Source organism: Neodiprion fabricii, chromosome 4 (genome assembly GCF_021155785.1).
Source record: "Neodiprion fabricii isolate iyNeoFabr1 chromosome 4, iyNeoFabr1.1, whole genome shotgun sequence".
Classification (NCBI taxonomy): domain Eukaryota; kingdom Metazoa; phylum Arthropoda; class Insecta; order Hymenoptera; family Diprionidae; genus Neodiprion; species Neodiprion fabricii.
This window is the reverse complement of record NC_060242.1, coordinates 9,789,609-9,810,683: the sequence shown is the minus strand read 5'-3', so window position 1 is coordinate 9,810,683 and position 21,075 is coordinate 9,789,609. Positions and strand designations below refer to the sequence as shown.

The window sequence follows — 21,075 nt, the reverse complement described above, 5'->3', positions numbered from 1 at the left end:
AATTTTTGTTTTGTTAAATACAAATTACAATTCATTTAGGTTTTGCGAGAAGTCGTTTGTGGGGAAATATATGACTAGCTGCCACTTTGACTCACACGTTTCAGCAGAGTATTTTTTTTTTGACGACTTAGCAGACTCAGATAATAATTTGCATGCAATGATATTCAGAAGATCGAACTTCGAATTTTCGTTTTAATTCACACTTCGCGTGTGAGTTATTTCACGTCAAACCGCATACTTTTGGGGAAAAATTTACATCGATATTTCACAATTTCACAAAAGTTTGTGAACATGTCGTCTCTGTCTCAAGAAGATTCTTGTATTTGTTTCGAATTTAAATGTTAGTATTTTCGGAGATAGACGCGGCAAAAATTTGAAAAAGAAAACGGCAAAACAGTTGCGCGTGATGATGTTTGAACGCTCATATCTCCGGGCTTTTCATTGTACAATGTCCGGATAGAGCTTATTTTAAAGCTTATGAAATTGCCTTTAGAGCACGTACATACATATGAATTTTACTTTCCTCGCGATGAAACGTCTTGTTTCATTGGCATAAATATTCAAATAGATTTTTCAACATTATCTACGCAATCTAAGATTCTAAAAAAATGGCGTGTTCCTCGTTCAATTTCCAATAAAACATGAAATTTTTATAATGAACATACAATGGAGTTTACATGAAAAGTGAAGAAATTTAACGTAACTTAGTCAATGTGGAAGACTTGGTATAAATCTTTAGAAAATAATTTAAATAGGTTTGTTTTGTTTAACCCAGTAATGATTTATCATTGACAATACTACAATAAATATATTCTCTTTTGAAATAAAATGTTTTTTCAGTTATATTGTTTTCTCATCGTGGCGGAAAAGTTTGGTCCAACAAGAAGTCGCAGATGTTTTTGGCAAAAATAAATTGTTGCATGCAATTTTCCTTTTAGTTTCAGTAAACTAACCTAACTACGTAAATGAAAAAATATTGTTGATGGCGTTAAAAAGGAATACTTTTAAAAATACGATATAAAACTATCAAATGATTGAGAAATCTTTTTGAATTGTGTTGCGCATTCACGGTATCAGAATATTGAAGTTGAACAGATCAATTTCAACAACAAAAACCTGACACGATTACAGTTCTTCTATAAATCTTCAATAAAACACGCGAGCTATATTTTTCCCATTTCAATAATCGCAACAAGCGCAGTTGGGAGCAAATGCTGCGATGCTACCGCTTCTCTTTAGGTTGTATTGGAAATTGAACAAGGAACAAGCTGGTATTTTTTTAGAATTTTGGGTCGTGTAGATCATAGTGAAAAATCCATTTGAACATTTAGACCAATGGAAAATCATATTCGATTGCGATGATAGTGCAATTGTTATACGTATTTGGAAGTGTATTTTTAGTAGCTTCAAAATGAGTCCCATCCGAACCCTTAAGATAAATGGGTCCGAAGATATGAGCGTTTGGAGATCACCGTGCGCAACCGTTTTACCGTTTTTTTAAAAATAATTTTCGTTTCCGTATAACCTCGAACATGTTTAGACTAAAATTGTAAAAAGTAGGGGGATTCTCTAGGGTTAAAGATAACATATTCACGAATTTGTAAGCTGAGCGTTTCGAGAGTGTGCAGTTTGACGTCGAATGACGCATATGATCAATGATTCAGGCTTACGGAACGAATAAGAATTTTATAGGATATAAGTCTCTGGGAAAATTTTGAAAAAATACACAACTTAGCTAAAGATTGGGATTTTCTGATAATGTGCAATAATTTAATATTGAATATGCTGATTACGAAAATATAACACGAGTAATACTTGAAATTTAGTCAACATAAATACTGATATTTATACCGGGACAATCTCTTGAAACTATACATACAATGCGCATGCGCCAAATAATTCAATCTCATTGGTCGGTGAAATCGCCTCGCGGCGATGTTTTCGAATAAAGCCAATTTTCAAAGAGCATTAGCATCAACTTTCCGAGTCACTATGTCAACTGTTTGAGATTCTAACCTTAAAAATTCGTATAAACTACATCGACGCCAGAAACAGGGTTTGACAGCTGAAACTCGGAGTGGCCAGCCTGCCCATGCAGCCGATAAAACTTGCGCATGCGCATTGTATGTATAGTTTCAAGAGATTGTCCCGGTATAACCAGAAGAACTTGTCTTGTAAATTTATTAGCGTTTCATTTTCAATACGCGTCGGCCACTTTGAAGGATTTTGAATTCGATATTTCAAACAGGGTTCGTAAGTGGTCGATACTTAAGTAATGATGGATATTGCGATACATAAGATTTGTAAAATTTTTCTGCACTACTTGGCTAATAATAAGTTGTTCATATTGACTCCGCTCTCATTGTCTGGTGACTCACTGTCTGTGGTCGCTGAGTCGCTTGTCTGTTTGATACTCTATCATTTTTATTTCCTTAGCTATAATATTGATTGTGTGCGTTTACCCTCGCACTGACTGTATCCGAGTAACAGCAAACAAATTGAGTAAAACCTCGATTATGCGAATAAATTCGAACCGGGCCCAGTTTAGATTATCGAAACATCATATAATGGAACAGACGCGTTAAGCGAAACGAAACTACATAATGATGAAAAATCTTGAGCACATGACGTACATATTTTTACGTTATTTTTATATACATAATGTGTTGCTTTGACACTCGTCATATCATTCCAACTAGATGGACAACTAGTGATCAATAATTGCTTGAGATGGCAAGTTTCAAAAAGTCTTTACTTTGGATCACTCGGATGTTAATTGTCTATTAAAAATCTCTACGTTCGCTTAACATCAGGGTGGATTGCAGGGAGTGCAAAAAATGACTTACCTTGATTAAACTAAAAATAGTCCACGTCACATATCCCGCTGGTATCTGAGAGGATGATCGATTGTCGGAAGGCATGGCTATATCTTATAGAATTAGGCTGAGAAAGTGCAAGATTTCGAGTTATGTATACCTTCTGGTATTGTCGCTGACCAAGCTGTCCGGGGCTCCGTAAACTGGGGGATTGGCGTAGGGATCGTAGCCGAGAACCGAGAGCATCGGGGCGATGTCGGGCATGTCGCGAACGACGTCATCCGGGATGTGGCCGACCCACTTGGTCAGCGCCTCGAGGTTTACGGGCTTGATTACCTGATCCGATGACCGCTCAACCCTACGACAAGAAACGACGGTATTTGGTGAGGCGATACTTGATCCAATAACGAGATTTTCTCGAGGGGATGGTGAATTTTTGTCCGAGCTAAAGGGAGGATCGTTGAACGAAAGTAGAATGGTAGAGGACGTTATTACTCACTTGCTGAGAGGTACACCTCCAGGTTTGTTGATAAACTCTTCATGATGAAGCACAGATTCGTTCCATGGAACATCAAGAAAGGCCAGTATTCGCTTCATCCAATCTTTGGGATGAAGAACCAACTGCTCATAAGGAACCATCAGACATTTATCAGCGCCTACCTCCTTACACTGACCGTGCATCACGGAAATAGCGTGATTCCATTTCGTCAGACATTGTCGGTATGAGGTGAGATCGAATCCTGTGATTGTTACCTGAGGAAGATGAACAAAAGCGAATCAGCAGCGTCATTAAATACGTAATATCGTCCAGAGAATTCTCGAATCAGGATAATTGAATGTAAAGCTTTCGCATATGATTGTGTCGAAAAATATGTAATTTAGTCATATTGTTTAAAAAGAAGACACTGGAAATTGTACTTTTTTCATTTTACGACGAGTCCTCGTCTTAACGTGTGTAACCTAATTTTGCGGTTGTTAGATAAGGTCGTTACTAGGTATTTTCATCTTACCAACTAATTTGGAAAACAAAGTAAATAGATGGATAATAAAATTCTGAATTAAATCTAGACACATGCTTTCAGTTGCTAGTTCACGCAGGTATCTGACGATTGGTGCTGTTTAGTAATGAATAATTCTGTGCCACGTACTTTTCAGGAACTACTCTATTACGACATAGTTATTGTTCAGCCATGTTAATCCAAATATAGAAATTAAACTTTTTAAGACACCCAAGTTTTTTTTCTGCTTGATTTATATTTCTTTAAGATAGTTACGGTACCTTCAATTTTCCAATTAGCAATTGTACCGCGTATAATGAATGGTGATTCTCGTAATCTGATTGAAATTATAGTATTCGAAAGGAATATTCAACAGTAGACATTTCATTATCGATACTTACTAAACGAACTAACAATGTGCGGAATGCTGTTGAACCGATCGATCACAAAACGATACATAAAATTTTTCAGGCTGTTCGAGATGGCTTCTAACACCTTGTAAAATATTGAACCTACGATTAAACCAAACATAATTTATAATCCTATCTCCTTATCAGAAATTTCATAGTATATTTTTTTTCTTCGTCGAAAAGTTGCAATATATACCTATTCTGAAATAAACCAAAAAAACTGGAACTACGGGAAAATGAAAGTCAGATACTTTCATTCATTCCAGTCCAGAATGTGAAGCTGTAAATATTTTTATTTTAAAAGATTGGAAGTATTATCTACCAAGCTGTTCTAAAGATGACACCCTACTAAGAAATCAAAACCTTTATGACAGGAAACATGTTTCCGTTAAGCAATATCAAAGTAGGCTTTTAGACAAATATAATTGAATTTATATTGAATATCAAAAAGGGTGACTACTATATTTTATTTTTGAATAAATACCTATTGTATACCGCAGAATTATAGATTGCAGTGAAATTTTTTTTTCACACCTCAATATGTATCTATTAACCTCTTGAATCAATAAAATTATGACCCTGCGTCGTTTGCTAAAACAAAAAAACAATAATGAAAGTACGTCAACTTTTCTGCCGTTACCGTGGTATGGTGCATTAACCCGACGAGGATAGTTCATCTAATTACTATACGTAAATAGTTTCGTGTACAACAATACAGGGTAGGTCTCTTGAAAGCGCCCAGTCCGAACGAAGCGGTTGTCGCCAGCGCCAATACATGCACAACTTTTACCCGATTGTGAATCAAGTGTAGCGGACAAATGCTGCGGACGAAAACGTGTGTATGTGTTGGTGTTGGTGGCCATGGCTCATAACTTATAGACTGCGCAGTCTGTGCACTGAGCTGAAGCCGTGATAAGATAGAGAGAGCAGCAGCTGGGACCGGTCCTCGCACTCTAATCGGTGACCTGACGCGAGAAACACATAGCTTATACAAGTATACCTCTACAATTGCCTAATTGCTTTCCCTGTCTGGGGATAATTCCCACTATGTCGACCATGCAACAGAGAGGGCCGGCCATCCCCAGGATGTCCTTCGGTTTGGGCTTCAGCAGCTCCGTAAGATCACACAGTCTATGTCTATAAGTCTATGGGCTCGGAACGGGCGCTTTCAAGAGATCTGTCTTGTATTTACGGTACTTTTAACAATTTTTTTTTCTGTTTATTTTTCCTACTATACGCGAATAGTTATCAAAATAATCAAAATATTGTAAAGTTAACAATATTAGTAACGAGGTGAAATTCGAATATTTTTTGTGACTTCAAAACTTGACAACTGAGCCAGGAATCGAACCTGTCATCTAAAGATGCTTGGTCGAAGATTTACTCCACTAGAACACCTAGCCGCACTGACTACAGTGTCGTCAATTTTTCTTATCACCTGTAATTATATTCAAATGTTTCCTTTTTCGTGAATTATGTGCTGTATATTTTTTTATATTGCTGATTTCATCACAGAAGCACATTAGAGACTGTAAGAATTGGGTATTTGCATGATTTTTATATTTCTTAACTTTTGATGTTTTTCGATTCTATAAATTTTTTTAGAATTTTTGAAAAAAAAATATTTTGATTTTGTTTATAAATATTTAAATAATTTAATGAATAAAAGTGGTCCTAAATCACATAAAAGTCACGTGACATAAAACGGAATGTGATTGGTTTGACGTCATTGTGCTGCTACTGGCGCGTTTATTTGAATCCACAAAGAGTAATGTACAATATTTTCTAGCGCTAAAAAAATTTTAAGTAAGTTTTTTAAACTTTAAGTTTGATACATTGTATAATTAATGTCAGACTTCGGTGAAAATAATTAAAATAGAAATCAATTTTTGTGTGGTGTTTTTTTTTTTTTAACTCACACGGATAATTGTGTGGAGGTTATAATCACGTCAATGTGTCAATGTTAATACTGAGAATGTTAAGCAAGCATTAGTTTGAGTATTTTTACAAGTTGGTACTATACACCAACAAAAATCGTTTTTTAATGACATATTAAATAATTTAATAACTTTAGTTTATAATAAACAGCACTATCAGACGTTCTTTTCATCAATCACAACACAGAGCAACAGCTGATTACACGTACGACGTGCTTACAGGAGAACTTGGCGTTAAAAATTTCAAAAAAATTCAGCATTGTGACGTCACATACGCGAGATGGAGCTACTTATTCATTTAAATATTGCCTTTTTTTATTTATTAAATTATTTAAATACTTATAAACAAAAACAAAATATTTTTTTTTCAAAAATTCTAAAAAAATTTATAGAATCGAAAAACATCAAAAGTTAAGAAATATAAAAATCATGCAAATACCCAATCCTGACATATATGAGCTGACCCACACCTCCTATGAACACACACGAGCACACGCGAAAATACACGAACACGCCCGAACACACCCGATACAGACGAACATACCCGAATACACCCGACTAACATGAACACACCCGCGCACCCGAAGATTCACGACGCGACGCATCCACGCGCACGCGAACACAACCACAACCACTTGGGGTCAGGTCAATTCTGGGGAAAACTTATGGAATTCTGGTAAAGACACATAAAATTCTTTGGACACCCTTGGAATTCCGGGTGAAATCTATAGAATTTTGGGAAAGAAAATACACCCATATATCTATATATGAAGACATCTCGCCGCCGTCCACGTGTCAGGAATCCAACAATGATGATAATAATAATAATAACAACCCACTGGCCTTTTCCGTCCCGTTCCATCCAATCTCGAAATGAGGGAGATTAAGCGCGCGAAGCGTACAGAGTAGCGAAGCCCCTCTAATATATAAATTAGACTGGTTCAAAAAAAAAAACTAAATTTATTTTCGATCTCTCGCTTCATAAAATCATATATTTTAACATAATATTGAATCTCGTGAAAGGAATCGTCGTGCGATTTTCTTAAACGGTGCTGCATCGAGATTTTGTATTCGCCATTTAATTAACACATAAGAAATCCAATTCTAACGGTCGGATGGATATAATAATTGTTCTATACAACGGACGAAGCTCTGTATGGTAGCATTTCACAAGTTATATGTTTTCTTCGAATCGGCGCGTCGTAAAAAATTTTCGAGTCCGAGTATCCTCTGAATAGGGGGACCGGAAAGGGAACGGCCTGCGAACCACCTCTGACCAGCGACGCTCATTGTGCAGATAATAACGCGCGCACGAGACATGATACATTTGGAAAATCGTCGAGTCAAGTGCGACCGTAACGCGGGTGTGCGTGTGATAGCGTGCCGGCTGAACTAAACATTTAAACAAACCTGTGACATAATTTGGAAGTTACCAACAACACGATAAGGTGATAAAATACTTCATAATCTCGGCATATACCATCCTGCATCACAACTTTAATCGTGCCTCTTTCACTCCTCCTCAGCATGTCCCTTCGGACTATCGTAAGAACCTCGTGTGGTAGTCGTGCAGCAGTCACGGAAATACGACCCTCGGGACACGTGATTGAGGCTACCTGATCGGGAAATCTCCTAGTTTGAATCGGGTCTGGGTAAGAAAATTCCTACCCAACCTGATGCTTAATAATAAAGAGGTGAGGCGATAAAAAGCTTCCTGCCGACGAGTCGTGGATCACCGGTACACAAAATCTGCCCGTTTGTGCCCCTACGTGCCTTCTAAAGTTTTCTTGTTCGATAGTCGGTAGGGTGTTTCGTCACAATATACAATTATACATATATTCTCTGATGTGCTTTTGCGACGAAATAAGCAATGTAAAGTTAACAATATCATGATTCGTACAACTATGAATGAAGATAAATTGACTGTAAATTTTCAACCATGCGAAAATCAACCATACATTATATTTTTCCCTAAGAGTGTATAAGCGTACGGTCATAATAGACAATATTCAATAGCTTCGTCTATCAAAATAATGTCAAGTAAGCTTAAACTTTCAGCGGAAGAAATGTTCATCAGGGTACAATAAAGTTTTCTGAAAAGTGTTACTTTAATAGAACAAATACTAAAAAAAATGAGCTTGGTATTTGCTTTGTTCGAGCGCTCGGTAACATACAATTTCACGACTTCGGTCGGTTAAGTTCACACTACTGTTCAAGCCAAAAATTGCTTTTTAAATTTTGTTCTTCGTTGAGTAATTATTCGTTGAACATTTACGTATTGTTTTAATTTACTTCAATTCTTTACAGGTACCAGTACAGCCATTTTGGAAAATATTAACACAGTTCAAAACTAAGTTATTTCATGGTTAAAGTGTGTTGACATCCAAAAGAAAATTTTACAAGAAATTTGCGTCGTACAAATTTTTCCACACCGATGGTTCGTATCCCTCGATGAAAAACTCCTTATCCTGTGAACGCCGCGAATTAAAAAAGAAATGAATTACCAAGTTATTTGCAAATTAGTAAAAGGTTTTCTTTGAAAATAAGAATAATTGAATGTTGTCGACTTAAGAATATGAGTTTGATTACACGTGTTTTTCGTTAGATTTAATCTTACTTGACTTAGCCGCTCAAAAGCATACACTTAATGGCGTCATCGGAAAAAGGCGTATGGTGTAGTTATATTTGCTCCCGGCTATGTTGATGCCCCTTTCTCCTTACCCTAGTCAAAATAATTTCGACAATTTTCTGCGGAATCACATGAAAAATCCGAATTCCTATTCTTCAATGACGAAACATCACAGGACGCTTGATAGTGACCTTTTCAACAATCCCAGGAGGTTTCAGCGTTTGCTCACTTTTTTTTAACAATGATGTAATCTGATTTTTGCGAAAATGCCATTTTTCCTTCAACTTGCAAATATATGGTTAGGTTTCCCAAAAATTGATTCAACAATTAATCCGAATTAAATACCCTCACTCCATTAAAGTATCGTGCGGGACAATACAAGGTATATGCTCATTGCTGCAGTGAAAGCAGTTATAATATCCCCAACTAAACTCGTGTTACGTCCGTGAATGGGGTTTACTCCCGAGTGGTGGAATCAACCGGTTTGGCTTCACTTTTACGCACTAGGACAACCGGAAATCAGTATTAGGGTTGAATAACGTAGGGTTTGTCTGAGATATTACTTATATATTTAATTCGAAGAAGCTGAGATGGCGGTAAAAACCAAGTGTGCTGCACGAAGCTATGTAAGAAGTCTAGATGTGACTTTGTTGAGAGTCAGAATGGGAGTGTCTCTAGAAGTTAGAAACGTACGGGTGCAGAAAAGGTGTGAAGTTGTTGAAGGAAGGGAATAGAATTAGATGAGTAAGTGCGATAGTGAGTAGCGTGAGGCTAGGTAGAGATAAGAGGATAGGACAGAGACCATGTTATTAATATAAGAACTGTGGGAGAGTTAGCGAGTAGGAAGAATAGAGAGAGGTGGTACGCGAGACGTAACACTCGAATAAATTCGACTCTGATCGAAGGGTATGATCCTCACCGATTGACGTTCACCTACATTGTTTTGGTTTATTTGTGGTATAAGGAGAGTTGGGCGTTGTGCTCAGAATAAAGACTAATCGCCAATGTTGATGGTATGCCCCCAAATTTGAGGGCGTACATACAAAATCAAGGGATCACCTTCAGCTCTGAGGGATAAGCCGTCAATTGTTAGGGGTTAACCTATAACTCACGGGGATGAACTTTCAATTGCTGATGGTTTACCTTCTACTTTTTGGAGTATCCCTCGAAGTTAAGATTGAACGCCCAAAAGTAGGGGTTCAATCCACAAATTGGGGGTTTATTTTTAACTTTGTGGGTTTACCATGAAAAATTCTTTTTTTTTTTTCTGTAACGAAGGGACCATCTCGAACAGCCAGCAGAATTTTGTGTTGTTTCATGATCTGACGGCTCAATTATACGCAGCACGTGTAAACAGAAACTGACGAGAAAATACTATTTAATGTATATGATTGCTGGAGTGCTTACCTTTCTCGAGATAATGGAATGAACTGTTGCTCTCCCATCGCGTACCATAAAGAGGAATTTTGCATTTGGGAAAAGTTCGAGGACGTATGAGCCCATCTTGAGCGTGAGTGGATCTTTGTTGCACAAGCGAGGAGCTGGCTCACCATGTCTTGCGATCACTTCCAAGCAAAATGCGGCAATCGCGCTGTTCATCACCTGTTGAGCAGCATTTAATTTTGGAAAACGTCATCGAACAGTTGCAATGATGGCTCGTTGAAAATTTTGCTTCATAACTGGTTCACCACAAATATTTAAAAATTTATACGCAGAGTCGCAGTATCATTTGATTATTGTGGTACTTCAAAATATAACGAATCGCGATTCTTATCATTCAAGACATTTTTATTGATTACAAAAAAAAAAAAAAAAACGTATGTGTAGCAGCCACACGCCACAGAAATGAAACTTCTGAAATTTTTTATTTTTCACGATAATTCCAACATCTGTGCCCGTTTTATTTCGGCATTACAGGTAGTGACGCGCAGCACACATATATACATGGGGTATTCCACGTCAATTCGACTGGGGTCTGACCCTCACTTTTTTGGATTTGGTCCACGATTTTGTAAATTGTTGATTCAACCCTAAAAATCATTCCAATTTCTTTTCAGAGTTTTCCTACTCTCCCCGGAGCTCCCGGAACGTCTTGAATGATGATATTTTGACAGTGAATGCGACATCTTTGAAAACTATGAATAAAATTACATAAATTCTGCAGCCAAAACTAAAAATATTCCAACCAAAATTGAAATGGGCAGACAGAACGGTAATTTTTTGTTCATTTTTTAACTAACTAATGATTTCTTTTTCTGTTTTCAGTGTTCGGTATATCTTTCCTAATACAACAACGATCTGTAAATTTTTGTTAAAACTCAAAATTGAAAAATCAAAATGACTAAAAATATGTTTTAAGATTTGAATTTTTTTTGTAATTACAATTGAAATTTACAGATTATTGTTGCATTAAGATATACTGAACCCTGAAAATTAAAATGTGAACCATGTATCTTCAAAAAAACATCAAAATGATTAAAAAAATGTATTAATTGGTTGAAAAATTAATATCAAATTATATTATAGCAGAATGCAAGGGAATGACTAGTTGCAGTTCAAGAGTAGAGGGAGCATTCTGCTCGTGCGATATGGGAACTGCGTTAGTGAGTTCATGATACGTAGAGAATGCAGGGTACGAGGTAGCTTATATGTATAAATGATATAATTTAATTAACTTCGTGTAGTTCCTAGATTCTCACCTCTTTTGAGATTCCAGCTTCCTCTAGTCTAATACTTTCTCGTTCAGACTTCAACCAGTGAGATCTCATCTGTAGAATACGAGGTATAACCCTAGTTTCTTGACCACACCTGAAACATAGATGGTTAGCATAATTCAGAGTCTAATGATAGACAATATTAAAATGTTAAATCAAAATTATGCAAATTTTAATATTTGTTTTTCCTTGGAAATCTTCAAAAATTGACAATACTCGATTGGAGTGGGAAAACAAATGTTCTCGAAATATTCAGTTGTCTTTCATAAGCTCAATTTTTTGTAGCAATTTAGAAAGGAGGTACCAAAAAGATATAATATTATTTCACAATTGCAGAAATTGGGCGATTTCCGATGAGTGTGAAATCTGCAGCGCAAGCCAAGGCAAGCGCTGTAATTACACAAGTCAGATATTGCCTATCCATACGTGTGACGCTGCAATTTTTCCAACACTTGTGAAGGAAAATTTGATCTGAGAAGTACCAAAAGTTCCACTGTCGGTGCGCAAACTGTGACTTGGGTTACTTACATCCAATGGCACAAGGTATAAAATTGCGTTATTCAAATGTGCGCATGCGCCCAAAAAGTCCTAGTATATGAAATCGAGAATTTCAATTGTGCGCATGTGCCAACTTCGTTTTAACACACTGCTCGGAAATGGGGCACTTGATGCATGCTCTACAGGCTTTAAAAATCGAACTTTCGAAGTTATATTTGGAAAAAAATTGTTTTGAATTTTCTCCATAACCAGAAAAGCGGAAGTACTAGGGGTCTAAAAATTTGGTTTCCGACAGTTTTTCGAGACTGGTAATGAAATGTATTGATAAGAAGTAAGTGAAAATTTATCTACCTCAAGTCACGTGAGCCTCTGATATGCTAGGTCACAAATAGTGTATAATAATAACTTCACCTTATGCTTAACCGAAGAAAGAGGAGCGAGAAATTAAAAATATACCCTACAAACAGGAGACCTCGAAATTAAATAAGATCAAAATGGAAAGATTATCGTATCGGACTGTTGTCATCTGAATCGGGGTCGTTGTATGGTCGTGTACGTTATTAATCTTCTGACCGATTTGAACTAAAAATAGATAATCTAAATGTTTTTTCACTTAGTGGTGAAGAGCAGGATTGTAAATAATGCATTAATTTTTTTTAATAAAAATCTGTCTTGATCTTGAAAATAATTCATTCAGTTTATGTTAAACTGTCATGAATGCTTGGGTTCAGGGTGCAAGTGGTACCGTACCTAGTAGGTATTGTGCTTACTGGAAATGAGTTATCGAGTAAGGTCACTTTTTTCAGACTTCTTCAATTCTGTGAGGTTGAATCTGTACCACTCGACGGACAACCCCCGAACAAATTAAAAAGAAATTAAACCGATTTATCTTACCTTACATCGGGGTGGGCGTCAAGCATTGCTCGCATCAGAGTTGTTCCTGACCTGGGCACACCGCCGATGAATATCAACGGCATTGTTCTGTCGTAGGTATAGACTTTGTGGTCCGAAGCACCCATCACATATTTCTGCGAAAATAAAGGAGAGCCAATTTAAGATAGGAACCTCTGTTAGTTGTGTTCAGTGAAGGGCAGTATAAGATATTGTCATAATTCTCAGCTGCCTCCAATATGTCGTGATTTAAGTGACATTTGCCTGCATAAAAGACAAATACGCAACGACCTACAGGTTTATGCTGTCCAAAATGGTGAAGTGAATCGATAAAGTGTTTTTTAGAACACCTGCGCCGAAAGTCCACTTTTATGCACCGTCGATAGGCACCTTAGGAGTCTTTTAAACACTAGTTCGAGCAAATTAGAGGGACTGAATATAAGTATCCAAAACCTCTTCATGCTGACGTACGGAAACATATACTATTGTCGATATATGAAGACCTTTGCAATGATGACCTGTTGAAGAGATGGTGGATGGGCATACGTAAAATGCCAACGAAAGCTTTCACTCAGACAACAGGCGTTTCGCCCCAAAACATGCTAATTCTGGTGTGAAAACGGTCGAAATTGCTTCCTATGTAGCTGCTGTGCTGTTTAATGAAGGCTATTCAGCTTTTCTGAAGATCATGGAACTGCTTAACTTGAAAATTGGTATGTAAACCAAGAATTACGCCTATATGTACGATAGCGCACGCATGAAGCGGCAAGCACGGCGCAGCGTCAAAAGCACAAAGGAGGGTCGATCTGCACGAAAAATGTAGAAACTTCAAAAGCAGCGGTACTTTGGGGAATCTGAAGGCCCACTATGCGTTCCAGGAATCGCAGAATAGCTTTAAAGAGCCGTAAGGATTGAAAAATTTATACTTTTTACAAGCCAAAACTTTAAACGTATTTTTCTAAAAATCACGTTTTTCAAGTTGGCTGGAATCGTAGCTCATCGAACTTTTATCCGATTCACTTAATTCAAAGTTTAAATTAAAGAAAATTTAGAATCATTTGAGCACGATTCTTTTCTATGTAGAGTCACAATTTAAATCAACTTTAAACAAAGTTACAGATCGGCTTTAATTGGAGTGAAATGTATATTTAAATTTCTGTGTATCTTTTGATACATTATCCACTGATTTCGATTTTAAACTCATTATTAGTTACGCTGTTTTGGGTTAAATAAACGATTGTTACCATAATTGATCACATGCATCTACACTTGTCTCGTAATTTAGCCACTACCCAATTTTGATCATCTCAATTTCCTTTCCCATAAATGAAAGAATCGTCAAAACTTTTGATAATAAATTTAAAAAAATCATTACAAACAGAACTTTCGATTAGGGGTAATGCAAAATATTGAGTTTGATACGCGTGCAAAACGCGGAAATGCTACTCGTGTGCAGGCGCAGCTCGGGCCTTCGGACTTCACTGTGCCTTCATAATCGCCATGCCGTGGATGACACTACACATCCAGAAGCTCCATATTTTCAGCCGAAGAAGCATTGAGCAAGTTTCAGCAGAATCCGTGGTCTGGAGGTCTGATACTCTCATTGTAAGAACAAGTTTATCTAGCATAAGTGGGGCTATTTACGTATTCTATTTCCAAAACCTCGCGAATTTCGAATCTAAATAAAAAACTTCTACCCGAATTAACAAATCATTCATACGTGTTTTACTACTTTATGACAGGTAATTGACAGCTTAGGTAACACGAATACAAAATAGAATACACACCTAGGTCGGTATACTCTATCAGGTACTGAGGACCCCCCTTTACAGTGCCAACCAAACGGAGTTCCCAAGTCTCCATAATGGCGCCGAGCCCGCTGAGCTTCTCGCTGAGACGGTATCCTCTTTATATATTTCGTTACTTATAGAACCTTACGAAGAAAATACACTTATAGCCCATGTTCTTTAGCTCATGAACTCGGATGAACATTCGCGAATGGTGGTGCTTAAGAATCCTGATAGAATCGGGTCGTTTAAAATTTATAAAATCTGTATTTCTTCTCTGCCTGCACTGATTGCTTTCGTGTTCATTTTAAATTAAAGCTCGTCAAATGATCATTCATATTATTAAAATTCCATGTCATGCTCGTTGCCGCATGCCTAATTACTCCCGCAGCAGTAGAGATCCTTGGTAGCCCCCTCTTCACTGTATTTGGCGCGGGCTGCTACCGCGGCCCTTGATAACAAATCACACAAAGACGTAGAGCATCTCTTTTCCGCCGACGGAAACGCGGAACCAAGATATCTGGACGCCGTAAATCCTGCACACCTATACTCAGAGGAACATGTACGCAACCATGTGAGCAAAAGCATGCATACGAAGACGGTGTAATGCGCAATGAATAATTCCTACGTCAAGATCGTAAATTATACGCCGGCTCTGGCTGAGACTAGTTTAAAACTATAACTGCGACGGCCTGCCCTTACGGGAAAAAACCCTCAACTTTGGGGTGAATTCGTGCCTCCAACGCATAGATAATGCTAAATTCCTATAAGAAGAAAGTTGACGGTACGAATTCACTTCCAACTTGAGGGTTTTTACCGTATTTTTCGTAAGGGTGGTTTAATTCGGATCACCGTTAGCAGAAAAATTTTGGCATTCAAAGTGTTTCATTTTAAACATTTTTTGATATTTTGCTTAGTTTCGAAGTAATCGGATTGGGGCGATTACAATGAAACACCCTGTATATATCGCGAAAGTTAGAGTTGCTTAGTCGCAGGGCTGGCAAGACATCGGGTATGAAAGATTGTTTGAAGAAAAATTCATTTGCAGAACCGTAAGGTATATTTCTGATTCGGAAAATGACAGGAGTATATCGTTCATGTCTTTAGACCGGAAAATTATCTCGAAATCAGTCGGTACATGATTTGTAATTGCTGTTCTGCAGTAACCGAACCAGGTTAGCAACGGTGCCAATTCCATTAGAGCGTAGCACATAGCAAAACATATTATATCTATGTGAAAGTAATAACTTTGAAGCTAAGAGCTGGCCGCTGGTAAGTCATCTAAGAATCCCAGGGGTACTACTTCATTGTTCCCCAAGACGAACATTTTCCTCAAAAAGATAAAATCGCCTAGCGCGATCGTACGTGACTTAGCTGGTTGCCAAATGTCGGTTATCATTCTACCCGGGTATTCCCCATACCAATCACCCCAGGCACCACGATAAAGCTTCCGCGACGATGGCCCACTTTTTAAGGGGACGTCGGAGTGCCGACGAAGTGAGCAAAACGTATCTTACAGGTCTGTTCTCTCCAGAGTAAGTAACTAAATCGTTTCGAACTTTGAGAAAAAATAGGGTTGCAATCATGCTCATGGATTGGCTGTAAATAGTTCGAAAATTGATGTAAGTATACAAAAATATGGGATTGAATTAATAGTAGCATCCCATCACTTCAAAGTAAGTGAATATTTGCTATCATTATTTTCAGTATTTTGGTCATTTTCTTTTTTGTTTTTTTCCGAGCCAATCAACAACCACGATCTTAAAACCCTATTTGTTAAAGTTCGAAGAGATTCGGTAACTCAGAAAAAGTAAGAACTGTCAAATATAATTTGCTGTATTTGACGGTGGTCCGACATCCCCTCAGCACTAAATGTACCAGGCCCGGTCAAATTACTGGTGTTAGTACGATTAGTCGGGGAGCCGACCGCACCATATCTTCCCTCATCGAACATACGGCCAAAATGCATATGAATCGATGGGGAATATAGTGGTCAATAAGGTGCCAGACTTTATAGACAATGGATCCTGTCCGGAGTGTCAAAAAAAAAGTCACTTCCGGTCAGTTTTTCGAGGTATCTTCCATCATCGAACATATGATTGAAACTAGTACCAATCGATAGGGGAGGTCGAGTACTTGAAGAAAAAACCGGGATGCCAACCCCTACCCTGTCCAGGGGAGCAGCAGCCACCCCTAAGTGTAGGCTTTTTTGGTCCTTAACTTCCCTCATCGAACGTACGATTTTTTTTTTTTTAAATTGAAGGTTGAACCTTCCCGAACCTGTGAAAACTGGGGTGCCACCCCTCACCCTGTCCAGAAGGGCGGCAGCCACCCCCAAAAGTCGAACGACTTTACTTACGACTACATTTAGGGATGGCTGCCGCCCCCCCCCGGACAGGGTGGGGGTTGGCACCGCGGTTTTTTCTTCAGGTACTTGATCTCCCCTATCGATTGGTACTAGTTTCAATCGTATGTTCGATGACGGAAGATAATCTCGAAAAAACTGACCGGAAATGACATTTTTTTGACACTCCGGACAGGATCCATTGTCTATAACGTCTAGCACCCTATTGACCATTATATTGTCCATCGATTCATATGCATTTTGGCCGTATGTTCGACGAGGGAAGATATGGTGCGGTCGGCTCCTGGACTAGATAAGAATAGGGCTTTGTGAAGTGCCGGTACATGTAGTGCGCATATGGGCTGCATGTACATAGGAAAAAAATGTTTTTCCTGGGTGATGCACGCTACCCAAAAATTTCAACTTGAATGGACCAGCAGGGACCACCACTTTCTTGGTATCAAAGAACGCGTTGTTTTTGACCACGCTGAGACAGTCTAAAAGAAAAGGTCAACGATGAAACAAGTCTAAAATAATCAGTCAACAGAAGGACACATCTCGATCAGAAACTAAAAAATGTCATGCACGACCATCGAGATCAAACTTAAACTTATTTTGGAAAATTATACTTGACCATTTACAATCCTAGTTGTAATGCTCAGAATTTGCAAATTCTCATCTCGTCGTAACCTTTTATATATTTTTTAAAAATAAATCCACATCAATTGTGATCCGTATTGTAACGACCATCTGTTCGGTACTTAATTACTACAGTGGACGCTAGATATATGGCCCTGCCGCGGGGTCGGAGGAGAGGAAAATTCTCTGAAATGGCTAGTTGCTAATCGCTCGCACTGCTGGCGTCGAAAGCGAGAGCCGTGCGCGTTGGGGGTGACAATGCAGCGCAGTGGGAGATGGGCGCACTGAGGTGGGGGATGCCGGATTTGTGTGTGCGACCGTGCTTGTGAGGGACACGCGCTCGCATGGCTTATACCGAATGGCCATTTATCTAGCGGTCACTACCTTGGTAACTGAGACGTGTCCATGAGCAGCTTGACCGAAGATAACCGAACGGAGCCGATGCGACCCGAGGTGCCCAGTGAGCGAGACCGACTTCGCGATGACAGGGACAGACGATGTAGTCACTACGGCAGATTACCAACCTGGCTTGACGATCGAGGACGGCGGCGCCACTCTCAACCGGTCCGATTCCGTATAAATACTAGTGACTCGCGGGCACTCATCGCCAGATGTAGTAAAGCACTCACTGATTATGAGCCACCGCTTTGTTGTAAAGGGGCAATCTCACCTCGAGACTCTATTCTAGCTTCAAGTCTTAGGGAAAATTAGAGTCTTACATGGCAAAGCGCAACAGATTTCAAATAGGAGCAATACCGAAGAATATTGTAGTCTTTTAATTCATATTATTTTTTTGTATGATTTATTCTATGATTAATTACTGTATCGAATCGTTGATTTAATTTTGGTAATTTTCGAATTGCGATATAACTTTGTTTATTAAAATTTTGAGATCAAAACGATTCTGTTTGTCTCTATCAGCAACGTCGTAAGCTCCAATTGCATCGTTGCACTTTCCATCGTTGCACTTTTTATATCGATCATGATAGCGACGGATGAAAGGAAACTAGTAGAGGTAACGGCTCTGGCTCATCAACCGAGTCCGCCAAGGATTTTGGGGATTTCAAATCTGACTTGACAGCCAAGGCTTAAAAGCTCCTGGTCTGAGAGCAATTGTTGCATTCCGTATTTTAATAGCAAGCGTCTTTTATCTAAACACGTTGAATGTGGGAGACGTCTCTAGCTTAACTCGAGATCGCGACTAGAGATAGGGCAAGCGCTGGACACCCGCTTCTTTAACAAGGTGTTCTGAATTCGAAGCCGAAGTCTCGCGACTTGCAGCTCTGGACCAAAAATCCCGAGTCTCGCAAACCGCAAATCTGGTGGAGAATTTCGAATCTCCGAAAACTGTAGCTCCGGCATCCTTGTCTATGAAAACGACAAGCTAATTAATGCAGGGTGTTTCGGGTCGGCAAGATCGGTCCTACTTTAGACAATTAAGATGAAGCCGTAATTCGTTAATTAATTCATGATTTCCAGCTTAATTTCTATCGATAAGATCACTCACAATAACGCGATTATTTGAACGATCTCATAAGGACTCTCTAAAATCGTACACGTTACAGTATACATTGTAATAGTTCATTGTGTACCAAGGGCGAGTAGTAGGTCATTTTTGCCCGCGTATCGCGAGTCTGATCCGAGTAATGCAAACACACTAGGGCAAAAATAACCCCTCACTCTGGGTATACACGATATTTTTTTAAACACATGTACAGATTTTGAAGTTTTTCTTGCCAAAAGTTCGGGATCAAGTCGCTTTGATCAATAAATTGCAATATATGTATTATAACGTATCATTTTTAAAACACTGCATAAACGGCTTCCTGAACTCGAGGTAGAACCCAAAAGTAGGAATGTCGTGATAGGAATCGTCCATGATTTCAGCAAAGAGCGCTCGGACGAGGGTCACACATCCGAAGCTGCGAGAGGGGAAACTTCACAGGCTAGCGAACAAGATATTTCAGGATTTTTGTTCCTTTGGTTTTCAAATTTGTGCGACATCAAGTGGAGGAATAGCAACTAATTCAGCGCAATTCATTTGGCGACTACAACGCAGAAGTTTTTAGGGAAGGACGACGAGCGTGAAGCCAACATAGTGAGTGGCGAGCACCATCATCGAGGCTACGGAGGGACCGCCAACGAGGAGCACAGCCGCGAGGGAAATCGAGGAGGCTGAAACTCCCGCTGTTGGCCAGCGAGTCGTAACCTCCCTACAATACAAATGGGCAACCCCAATTCACGACAACCTCGCGATATCTTCACTACCATCTGGAGCATCGAGTAATTCGGCCGCCAATCAACGTTTTCCAATAGTGGAAATCGACGTAGCGATGAACTAGATTTAAAAATGCGTAATCCTAGAGCCAATAAGAAGCAAGCCACTTCGTAAATAATAACAGCCGATGTTTCGAATTTCCAGCTCCGCGTAGGGGAACTCGTCACTTGAGTCCTGACGGCTTGAGAATAAGCGTAGCGTGAAAGATCGTTGCTATTAGTTTTATTGGTTTTGGTGTTTGAGCCCAGTTGAACGTTTCATTTTACACGTAACTGAAAAGTCGACATTTTCTCTATTACTGTTTCTTGATTGCCCGTTGAACTTTTCCGTTTGAAACTGGCTTCATGCCTTACAAAAGCTGCACTAACAGCAGCAGCAGCAGTAGCAGGAAATGCGAAAAAGCAACAAGTTCTATCCGAGTGGAGGCAGAAACCCGGTTAAAAGAATATCGTGATTGAGTCGTTTCCGGAGAACGAGTGACGGATAACAATCAAGGATAGCCTCTCAAGTTCACGAACAGTTGAAACATAAGTGCCTGACACTGGACAAGGAATTTCGCCAGTACATCTTTCACAAGTAACATGTACAGGTCGTTAGCTGTACAACTCACATTGACATAGACGTCACACGGCGAAGACGTCTCACTGACGAACGCAACCGGGGACCGTGGTCAAGCGACGACACCCAACGAAGCGAAACGAAGATGATGCTGGGGCAAACCGGTTAAATCTGGATTTTCTGGCACCGGGAAGGTATAAATAAGAGCGTCGCTCAATGTTCGACACCAGATCCGAGGCATAAAGCCAGACTGACTCACGTACATTGAGTAGAACAGATTCGGGGTAGAGTATCCGGCTGTCTCACGTTTACAAAGCTGAGCTTGTCTGGAGTCAGCCTTTGAATCTAGACGCATTTGCAGAAGATAAAACATTTCACCGCTTACGCATATCAAGCCATTGCTTATCAATTAAACTTAGAAAGTTCGAGGCTACGTGATAAAGGTTCCTTAGCACACTGTTGAATTTAAAAGATAGAAAAATCAAGTCCGAACTTAGAACGATGGAAAAGAAAGTTCATTACTGCATAAAAATTGGTTAGTGAGCACTATCAAGAGCAGGATGCGTAGAATTAAAA

The 21,075-nt window shown here is 38.9% G+C and overlaps 1 protein-coding gene across 7 annotated transcripts in view; it reads right to left on the bottom strand.

Moving 5' to 3' along the window:
• LOC124180883 (protein-tyrosine sulfotransferase) overlaps positions 1–21,075 on the bottom strand; it is a 270,165-nt gene that overhangs the window by 2,508 nt on the left and 246,582 nt on the right. For all 7 annotated transcript variants that reach the window (XM_046566796.1, XM_046566798.1, XM_046566793.1 and 4 more), the window contains 5 exons: positions 12,897–13,030; positions 11,490–11,598; positions 10,198–10,392; positions 3,316–3,569; positions 2,977–3,174 (listed from right to left, as the gene is read on the bottom strand). In XM_046566796.1, coding sequence (XP_046422752.1) covers positions 2,977–3,174; positions 3,316–3,569; positions 10,198–10,392; positions 11,490–11,598; positions 12,897–13,030 — 890 coding nt within the window. The remainder of the gene's footprint in view (positions 1–2,976; positions 3,175–3,315; positions 3,570–10,197; positions 10,393–11,489; positions 11,599–12,896; positions 13,031–21,075) is intronic.